At 44.3% G+C, this 10,968-nt stretch overlaps 1 protein-coding gene and 1 non-coding gene across 2 annotated transcripts in view; one reads left to right on the forward strand and one right to left on the reverse strand.

The window, feature by feature from the left end:
• Window positions 1–10,968, forward strand: part of SORCS1 (sortilin related VPS10 domain containing receptor 1) — a gene marked incomplete at its 5' end in the record, with an annotated part of 617,874 nt that overhangs the window by 547,278 nt on the left and 59,628 nt on the right. The window contains one exon of the mRNA XM_045291424.1: window positions 10,355–10,541. Coding sequence (XP_045147359.1) covers window positions 10,355–10,541 — 187 coding nt within the window. The remainder of the gene's footprint in view (window positions 1–10,354; window positions 10,542–10,968) is intronic.
• On the reverse strand, window positions 4,339–4,444 carry LOC115869998. The gene has a single exon (XR_004046471.1). It is a non-coding gene; the product is annotated as a U6 spliceosomal RNA (small nuclear RNA).

The following is a 10,968-nucleotide window of genomic DNA, read 5'->3' on the forward strand; positions in this document are numbered from 1 at the left end:
CATCTGTTGCTTGAAAGCTATTCTAAAATGTTGACTGCATAATGCCAAAAACATACTGTTCCATGCTGTCAGGGTAAGTTATTATTGTGTGTCTGTGTGTGTGTGTGTGTGTGTGTGTGTGTGTGTGTGTGTGTGTGTGTGTGTGTGTGTGTATCTGGCAATACCCTTATGTGTGCTCGTTGATTAAAAAGGTATTCACCAATCTACTAAAAGTATAATCTTTGGGTGGTAAAACTATGGGTACCTTACATTTTCCCATTCATCATTTTATATATTGAAAATGAATATTCAATCATATGTTTCCTCTTTTTTCTAGTGAGGCTAACACATTTTTATTACACGTTTTAGTACTAAGAAATTCAGTACTCAACGTCGCTTGCATGGGTTTATTCCTAAAGGGATCTTTCTTGTACTCTTTAAAAAATACAGTTTGGTTCCTATCACACAGCTGCATGTTTCACTTTTACAGGGGGTTTTAGAAAGCCCTTCAAAAATATTGATAAGTATATGTCATTTGGCAGCCCCATACTTTTCTTATCAAAGCCTACACAGGTCGTTCCTAATGCCACCATTCAGGGGTAATAGAATAACAACATAGCTTAAATCACCAAAATATATGTTTCTAAAGGTTCCCAACTCCTCTAGCCCACCATGGCTAGACGGCACAGAGCAGCTCCAGCTGATAGCTAGCCACCCGCTTCTACAAGCCAAGCCCCTCCTGCCTTATGCTGTTTGCTCCACGCTCAGCCAGACACCGAGGTTGGAAGACACCAAAAGGAATTTTGGAATTTTGCTGTGCAGTGAAACACACGCTGCTGAGGCTCATTTGCAAGTGAAGGATTAAACCAGTTTGTGATGTTCCAATTGGAAGCCCGAGATCTGGGCATTCCAGCCAGAAGTATTTGAATATTTTGTTAGGCAAGTACCAAGACACAAAATGCTCAAAGAAAAATGTGAAAAATCAGCCACCTGTTTTTTACTGGAGAGAAGGTGAAATGCCAAGTGTCTGGTCCAGGGCTTTGGTTGGTCCATAATCTAGTCTTCCTGGCATCACTGACTTTGTCGGATCTGACATCTCTGAGTAGGAGGGACCATTAAAGCCCGTGCACCTTCCCCCCTCACTGTGCTCACTGACTCGGTCCCTTGTAGAGACGCCTAGGGGTCTGCACATTTGGAGAGCCACCATTGCTTGGGAAATCAGCTCTGAATAGGAGCGAGAAGGAGCTGGCTGTTATCTTCCATGATGCTGGGCTCGGAACCTCTTGGGACTATTGTTCAGAGCACAGTTTTGTAACTGACGAGAAGCTCAGAGAGCATGATCCAGAGCAAACATCTGAGAACCATACTTCCTGCAGAACTATAGAGGCCTCCTGATAGCAGCTCTAAGAAGAGCTACCAGAGAGGATTAAGAACTTGCTTAGCAGCAGAGGATGGGGTATGTGCACTTCCATCTCTCATAGATTGCCATTTCCCTGAACTAGAAGACTTCAGATCACCAACATATAATGGCACTTGCGTCTGTCCACTACAGTTCAAAACTCACTGCCATGGGGTTGATCCCATTCATAGTGACCCTATGGGACAGAGTAGAACTGCCCTTTACTGTAAATCCTTATGGAAGCAGATAGTTTCCTCTTTCTCCTGTGGAGCAGCTGGTAGGGTTGAACTCAACCCTGGGGTTGGTTATCAGCCCCAATGGGACTTTCTTCCAATGCAGTTAATTGGACTGGTTTCTTAGTGCTACTGTACTCTTTGTTCGAAGCCCTGGTGATCTAGTGAGGTACAAGTTGGGCTGCTAACCACAAGGTCAGCAGTTCCAAACAAACCACTTGCTCTTTGGGAGAAAGATGCAGCTTTCTACTCTTGTAAAGAGTTACAATCTTGGAAACCACAGGGGGCATTTTTACTCTGCTTGTAGAGTCCCTAAGAGTCTGAATTCCCTGGCTGGCCCAGTGTTGGGTGATCTTTGTTGTGAGCTTACACCACCAGGGGGCCTCACAAGCACTCTTCATTGCGTCCTTGGTATTAACAGAGCTTGGCTGATTACCCTGGTATCCTCTTACATGGAAACAACAAGCTCCATCTTCATGTTCCTTTAAAAGTTTTTTGTTATTGAAGTTTACAAAGAAGCTCTCTGGTTTCATATAGAAGTGAAGCTGCTCTCTAGCTCCCACTGAGATATGAGCTTAATAGAATAGGTTTTGTGTCTTTTGTGAACCAGTACTAGGACTTAATGTTCAGAAGAGCTTAGTTCAAAATAGGCAAAGTTTAACTTGTCTGTGTCTTTCGGGGTGGAAGAGTAAATGGGATTATATTTTGGAATTTTGCTGTGCAGTGAAACACATGCTGCTGGAGCTTATTGCAAGTGAAGGATTAAACTAGTTTGTGATGTTCCAATTGGAAGCCCGAGATCTGAGCATTCCAGCCAGAAGTATTTGGATATTTTGTTAGGCAAGTACCAAGACACAAAATGCACAAAGACCAGTGTTGACTGCATCATCCATCAAAACAAACCCATCTTTGTTATCTTCTGATTATTTTGTATATGCTTAATTGATGTTTCTGCCTCTTCGGTAAAAGTCAAAACAAGAGTGTTGCTGTGTTTTCCAGTGTCATGTTATGCCTTGGCATGTCCTCTTTTTAAATTTGGTGGCTCCCCCCCTTATCATTTACTGCCTGCCCCTCCTCATTCCACTGACACCTTATCCCACCCTGGAATAATCAACATTAACTGGTGAGGTTATATTTCCTAGCACCTTTCTCTATACCCTTGCAAATGGTCCATGTATAGAGCGCATATGTATAATGTGTAATTCTTTGCTCTTTAGAAGTTTTGAAATAAAAGGACGTCATACTGTATCACTCGTCTGTAATGTACTGCTTGCAGAATGTTCTTTAAAGTGCCTTCGAAGACTATATTTCCATGAGCTCTGAGTCCGGCCCGCTCTCACGCTTGGCTCTGGACCTGGCCTGACATGTGTGCCTGGGTTCCTTCCACAGTGGCTCCACAGGAGCATCTCAGAACCTCATTTTCTGGGCTCCGGCTCTCAGGATTGAGTCACTGTAGCATTTGTGTTCTCATCCTTCTCCAAAGCCACGTCACAGGAGCTGATAGGTCCACACACCTCTCATTCCTCAGGTGAACCGTGGCTTCGTTGTGCTCATTTGATGCGTTTGCTTTTCTGTTACAGGAGTCAGTGAAGATCCCGGAGAATCCCCGTAAAACTTCCTGTCTTTCCCAGGCCCTTCTTTGGAGCTAGGAGTCTCAGTGCTTCTTCTTTATTAGACTAGGTCATTAAAGACCATTTGATCAGTAGAATTGATAGGACAGTCTGGATGCTAGCCAGCCTGGGTTGTTTCAGACTGATGACTTTTATCAGACTGAAGTAACTTTGGATTGTACACGAGGCTTTCCTGACTACAAGTTGTGACTACTTACAGTGTTTCATCATCTCTGGCTTCTTTTCTCACTTACTCATGATTCCGCTTTGCTAGAAAGCAGGCAGAGAAGGGGAGTATGGAGGCCAGGCCAATCTGGCTTCCACTTCTCAGCATAAGTCTTGTCAGAGGGGTAAAGAGAACCCAGCAGGAAAATAAAATGATTTTGCCTTTGCGATCACCCTGGGGTCACTCTGGAAGGAGTCACAGTAGCTTTAAACTAAAGAAGCTCAATCACACATAACAGTGAACCCTTTCTTACTGTAGCCATCCACTTCCATGAAGATGTACAGTCTTGCAGCCTCTGTGGGGTAATCCTACTGTTTTATAAAGTCACTATAACTAAGAATCAACATGATGGCCACGCATTGGTTTGGTTTGGTTTTCCTAGTCAATCTCAACCAGCTCTGACCGTAGGCATGTTATTTATCCTTTCTGGCCTCTCCCAGAAAGAATCCAATAGGAAGCATCTGATTTTCCTAATTCACAGGCCTCTTAAGAGCCAAATAAAGTAATATATGTCTATGAATGTTTAACAAATAATCACAGTTGAAATGTACACTGTTGACAGTTGTTTCCTGCTAATGTATAGTCTGCAGGCATGGGGTTGGGTGTGGCAGATCCAGTCCTGACCGAGGGTCACTTTGCCCCGGTGAGTGGACCCATAAACAAGCTCAGTATCATCCAGCCAGCCATTTTCTACAGATGTGAGTTGATCATGACCGCAGCCATCATGGAACTTTCTGTTGTTGCGTTGTTTTATATTTTATTTATTTGAATTTGTTTCTAATTGGGGGTTAGTATCTATTATTATATCATTCTGTAGTTCAGTCATGTCAAGTAGTCTTGTACAGTTGCTACCACAATCCGTTTCCAAACAGTCTTTACCTTCCTGGGCTCCTTGACATTGTTTGCTTCACGAATCTGCGTGTCATCCTTGCGCATGGGGCCGCGCTATTCTTCTCAGTATCTCATGTTGTAGTCTATGCGCTGCCGAAGGGAGCACAGGGGAACTCTGGTTTGGGTTTGGGCTCCAGGCCACGCACAATGAATGGAGTGCTTCCAGCCCCAGCTTTGTTAATGCAGCATATACATTTGGATTCCGGAAACATTCTGGTGAAGCTCAGCTATCATAGCCAAATGGAATAAGAATATCATTAGTTTGTCTCCACTGAATTCCTATTCAGAGGAATCCAATCACAAGAATAACTAACTTTTAGCAATTTGAAGCAGAGAGCCTCAACTTTTGGCCCAATCTGACATTAGCTATGCGGCTCCTCTCCCTTCTCCCTAAAAGCCGTGATCTAACAGGTGGGTCTTGGGTAGGAGCTGAAGATCCACATTAAAAATAATAATAATTCTCTAAGTGATGTTGATAGACTGGGATTAGCGATTTTACTTTTTACACCAATAAGCTATGGGTGTTAATGTTGGCCTGATCCTAAAGTCAACAGTTTGATGCCGGCTACTCTGCTGTAAAGATGACGGCCTTGGAAACACAGGGGCGGTTCTGCTCCGCCCTCCAGGCTCACGCTGAGTTGGAATCATCTCCAGGGCAGTGGGTCAAGTTCGGTCCACTGCTGAGGTTCCTTCCTTTTGTTCTGCTACCAGATCTCTGTGCATTCGATTCCCTCTGTTACTTCCGCCTGGACTTCCTCATCTCCAACCCACTCATTCATGACCTTTGCCTAGTTAATTCCTACTCTTTATTCAGGTCCTCTCATCTTCCTAAGCCTTCCATGGTGGTCCCAATGAGATCAGATCTACAACTAACCCTGTTCTAGAAGCTTTAAATACTGTACAGCTCTCCTTCTGATCATGCACTCTCATATTTTCTCTTTATGTATCTGTGCAGCTTTGTAATTAAAGTTCAAATATTTCATTAGTAGTCTGGAAACCCATGAATTATTTTTATTTGGCTGATTATTATTTACTTGCCAGGGTATTTGCGGTCAGTGCCTGACACTTTGATAGATACAATAAATACCACCCAATTGGTTGATGGATAGATGGATGGATGGATGAATGAATGAGTGACCAGAGTGTCAGATAAAGTAAGACAAACTCTGTGTGGTGTTATCAAGACAGTTCCGACTCATAGTATCCCTGTGTACAATAAAACGAAATAATATTGCTGAGTTCTGAAACATCTCACAATGGTTGCTATATGTGAGCCCATTGTCACAGCTCGTATGTCAAGCCATCCCATTGGAAGGCTTGCTCATTGTCACTGACCCTGTACTTCGCCAAAAATGATGTTCTTCTCCAGGGATTGGACCCTTCTGAAAATACGTCCAAAGATCATTAGACAAAGTCTCACTCTTCTTACATCTAGGAGCATTCTGTCTATACTTCTTCCAAGACAGATCTGTCCATTCGTCGGACAGTCCATTCTATTGTTAATATTTATCTGCCAACACCATCATTTAAAGGCATTCGTTCTTCATCCTTCTTCATTCGTTATCCAGCTTTTGCCTGAATATAAGGGTATTGAAAATGGCATGATTTGGGCCAGGTGCACCTTAACCCTCAAAATGACATCTTTGCCTTTGTACTGCTTTAAAGGCGTCTTTTGCAGCAGATTTACCCAATTGAACAACACTTAGGTTTTTTCACTGCTGTGTCTCTGGATGTTGATTGCGGTTCCCAGTAAAATGAAATGCTCCCCAACCTCAATAGCTTCTCCATTTATCTTGATGCTGCTTACTGGGCCCATTGTGAGGATTTTCGTTAATTTATGTAGAGGTGTAATCCCTACAGAAGGCTGTAGTCTTTGATCTACATTAGTCAATCCTTCAAGTTCCCTTTACCTTCAGCAAGCAAGGTTGTGCCATCTGCATCCCTTATCAAATGGTGTTTCAGGACAGATGCTCTCTTCCCCATTATCTAGTTCTTATTCTCTGAAACTACCCATTGCCATCGAGTTGATTTCATCTCATCGAGACCCTGTACCAGGAGGCTTTAAATAGTTCATGGAAAATGGGATTAAAGGATAAAAGGTTTGTTTTAAACAGACTTTTTGAAGCCTCCTTGTAGGGCAGAGTGAAGCTGCTCCCTAAAGTTGAGGCTGTAAATCTGTGCAGAAGTAGACTTGCCTCATATTTGTCTCACGGTGCCTGATGCATTTGAACCCCAGACCTCTCAGTTAGCAGTCAACCCACTGTGCCACCAGGGACTCTTTATTCTGTGAAAGGGATTGACATTCCTGGTGCTACCATTGGGAGCTCAAGGAAGCCAGAGGCTGAAGAGGAAACAATTCCAGGATGGTGTGCTTCTAATAATATTAGGTTTACCACACACCAGAAAACCCCTAGGGCAGTGGTTCTCAACCCTCCTCATGCTGCGACTCTTTAATACAGTTCCTCCTGTTGTGGTGACCCCTCAACCATAACATTATTTTCGTTGCTACTTCATCACTGTCATTTTGCTACTGTGATGAATCTGGCGACCCCTGTGAAAGGGTCATTCAACCTGCAAATGGGTCGTAACCCACAGGTTGAGAACTGCTGCCCTAGGGCAAGACTACAGCGAGGAGGAGGTAACTTTTACAATGTCTCCAATGGATTTTTAACTAAAGTCTTAGTGCAAACACGCATTGTTGCTTTCCTTTCACCTGCTAGCCATAGGAGACATTAGCATGAGTGAGAACTGTGTCTCCTTCCGGGGCCCAACTGAGCCCCAGTGGTGAAGGGGTTAAGCTGCTAGGCCAAATGAAAATCCAACTGTTGGTGGGCCAGCTGCTCTGCAGGACAGAAGATGTGGCCATCTGTCTCATAAAGATTTATGGCCTCGGCAACCCGACAGTGTCGTTCTCTGCCACCAGACATGGTTGCTATGAGCTGTCACCACAATTTTCCTTCTCTTGCTCTTTCCTATCCTTGCAACCCCTTCACCCCGCAGCCTTTTATCTAGTTGATAATATACCACGGTTAACCTGCCAGTCCCAACTACGCCTGGTACTTCTCTGTTATGAGCTGGCACTTACTTTAAATGATCTGTGAGTATATTAACAAGTGGCGTCTTCCTCCAGGCCCACACCTAGGGCTGGTTTAATAATAATTCTCTTGGAAAGCTGAGGAACATGGGAGGGAAACCCGACAAAGAACAAAATAGGAAATTGGGGAATTAACTTTGGTCGTCCACATAAAGGAGCAGTCAGCAGGGTTGGTTAACATTGATGAGTGGAAGGGGAGTTCCAGTGAGTGCGCGGTGCTTGCACTGATGGACAAGCTTTATAGTTTTAAACGCAGTTCCCATTTCCCCTGGAAAGGGTTTTTTTTCCGCTCATGTGTTTTCTGAGCATGAGCTGCCGTACGCACCTTGCACAATGCTTGGCTGGGCATAGATCAGAGACGCAGGTCACAGATATTCAGAGAATCTGAACTGCATTTCCTTCTCCTGTGAATTAATCTTTTCAATGTCACCATTTTCAACTTGGCCTTTTCAAAAAATAGGATACCATATGAGCCACAGTTAATAAAAAATATATTTCCAGTACAAAGATCCCTCTCCCCAGAAGATGGGCCTTGCATGAAAACAATGGCTTTTCTCACTTGGGTCTAAAGCACTTTGCTCCTTGAACATCTGAATGGTTGCTCGTGGTCTGGATATTTACGAAGGAAAATGTATATTTTCCTGGGTTGGTGGTTGGAACCCACAGCACTGTGGGAGAAAGGGCTGGAAGCTGTGGCAAAACCCCAATGGAGCACTCGCTGTAACAGGAGGGGCCACGATGAGTCGAAATTGACTCCAGGGCAACACGTTTGGTTATGGTTGTTGGCTACCTTTGGAAAATGTAGACTCATATGACTCCTATCTAGCTTTGGAAGGAAAAGAAGTCTTTTCCCATTGCACTTAGAGTTATTTGCTTTAGTAGTTATCTTAGAGATGACAAGTTCTCTCCTTTCCTTTTATAAGGACTCCTGGACTTAACAAAGGACGACATTTGCATACCCTTTCATAGCCTGGCAATTGAGAATGAAGAGGTAGTGAAGATGTAAAAAAGGTCACCCATTTTCTTCTTGGCCTGCTGGAACTCAAGCCTGGAGGAGCCTTCACAACTTCATACACACACCCCTGCTCCCCCGCATCGGGTTCCACCAGTAATAAGGAAGTGGAAGTCCAGAGAAATGTGTCTGACCCTTAGGATTGCTAACCCAGCTGGGTTAAACTTGACCAAACAGTTCAATCTTCTTTGATTCGGACTTCCTCATCTGTAAAATGGGAAACTACCATTTGTAATTTTTATTTTCTTGACCAAAATGCTATAGAATAAAAGACAAGCTGTTTGATAACATCTTATTAGGTAAAACATGCAGAAAGAGAAATGCTTTACCATTATTGTCTTGAACAATAATAAGGCTGAATTCAAAGTCATGTCAGATGTAAGGGGAGGTGTCCCCCGTCCTCCATCCAACACAAACATGGGGTGATTCAGGGCTCTGGGTGATGGCCTTTTCAGATAGGTTATGCTTTAAAAATTGTGTGTATTACCCTTTTCTTTATATGGGTACCATCTTACTCATACTACTCCAAGTTTTCAGAAGAATTGCCAAATTAATTTCTTTTAGAATGATTAGTACCCAGCTGGCCCTAATGAAGTGGAAGTTAAAGATGTCCAACTTTTCCAAAATACCATCCCAGTGCCCTGTCCCTGATGTCAACCACTACTTCTCCCTTTACTATAGTCCCTCACGTCGCATGGTTCTGCAGTTGGCGGCAACATCTCACAGAACTCGCAAGCTCTCTCTTGAATGGCTCCCGTGGTTGTGGAGGCAGCAAGTCTCAAACCTGAAAATTAGACATCCATCTGGAGAATCTTCCTCTTTCACCCCAAATTGAAGCGTTTACCCACAAGGCTGTGGGTGCTGAGGATCTGGTCAGGCAATAGGCTGCAGGCCCAAGTTCCCCCTCAAAACACAGAGGTCCGGGAGATGCAAGACCCAGAGCAAGAGCGCTCACGTGGCCAAAGTTGCTCACAAAGCTACAGAGACGTGAACTGCCCAAAGGCAAAACCAGGACTCGCTTAGGCAGAGGAGCTCACCGTGTCTTATGCCAACCTGGCTACCCGAGTCCCGCTGCCAGCAGGGCGGTAACTAGTGTTTACGTGGTGCTCCTCTTCAGGTGACTCCGCACTGGTCTTCTGTGTATGCTCAGTCAGGAAGGGGAGCACAAAGATGGCATCTTACTAAGATAGGCAGCTTTGATGGAGACGTGGTTTTTAACCTCCTGATGTCAAAGGGTTAGGTGGAGGACATACCAGGTCTAGGTTCATCCTATTCTGGGACCTCAGCCTCCTGCTTTTCATATTTAACCAGGTAGCTGTCAGTTTGCCTACTAAGGGGACAACTTAAAACAGGAAACTCTTAGGTAACACAGAAATCGAAGATGACAGCTAATTTTCCAGACCACACCTCTAAGGAAACTAAGCAGTGACTTCAGTCACACCCTCTAGTAAGGAGGGGACATGAGATATCCCTCACCTTAACCCTGCCTCAATAGCAAATCCAGTAACTCATTCCAAAATAGGAGTATAACCATAGGTGTAGAGGCTAGAATTTAGAATATATCACAAAATGGGGGACCATGGCTAGAAGGGCTATTTTAAGTAATTAACCATGCCACGAGAACTGGTAGTCAAGCTCTGTTCATTTTTAAAACCTTAAAACTTTTGGTTGGCAGTGCCCTTCAAATTTGGAGAGCATCTGTCTTAGCAGTCATTCCTGGCTGCCAAGGGATGTCACGGGAATTCTGTCAAATCTAGACAGATGCTCCCAGGTGGAGGTGGGTGCCAAGGTGGTTGTTTATCCCTGAGCCAGGATCCAGGACAAGCCCCAGCCCCTGCACACCTAGAGCAGAAGCTGCCAGGCGCTCTGATATCTTCTTCCTTTCTCTGATGCTGGGCTGTGTTTTTCAGGGTGATGTCCAGAGGACACTCATCCAAGTGGACTTTGGTGATGGCATCACGGTGTCTTACGTCAACCTCAGCTCCATGGAAGATGGGATCAAGCACGTCTATCAGAACGTGGGCATTTTCCGAGTGACCGTGCAAGTGGACAACAGTCTGGGGTCTGACAGCGCCGTCCTGTACTTACATGTAACTTGTATGTTATTACTGTTGTTGGTTTATGACATATTGCAATTACTGTGTTCTTGAAATCAACCCCAAATGCCATACGTGGACAGAACTCACAGTTAACAAAAGAGAGAAGGGGGTGTGAGACTAAGAGAAAAGTGGGAAGGAAGTCAGAAGAGGAGAGGGTGAGGGATATGGAAACGATGTGGGTCTCTCACTGCTGTAGATTGCTTCTGTCACCCAGTGCCCTCTTCAGAGGCTTCCAAGTGGTCCTGGGTCTGGAGACTGAGCCTGGGAGAGCCACAGAACTGCTGGTTGAATTTATCTTTAGAGCGGAGGTGTAGGGGCCAGAAATACTTGCCACCATTGCACATTTCTGACTCTATGTCAGAATTAACCTACATAAGTGGACTTCTCCTCCATTTACTTATATTTCTCTCCCCTCATTATTATTA

Source organism: Echinops telfairi, unplaced genomic scaffold (genome assembly GCF_000313985.2).
Source record: "Echinops telfairi isolate 266 unplaced genomic scaffold, ASM31398v2 ScPeMD7_70;HRSCAF=299, whole genome shotgun sequence".
Lineage (NCBI taxonomy): Eukaryota > Metazoa > Chordata > Mammalia > Afrosoricida > Tenrecidae > Echinops > Echinops telfairi.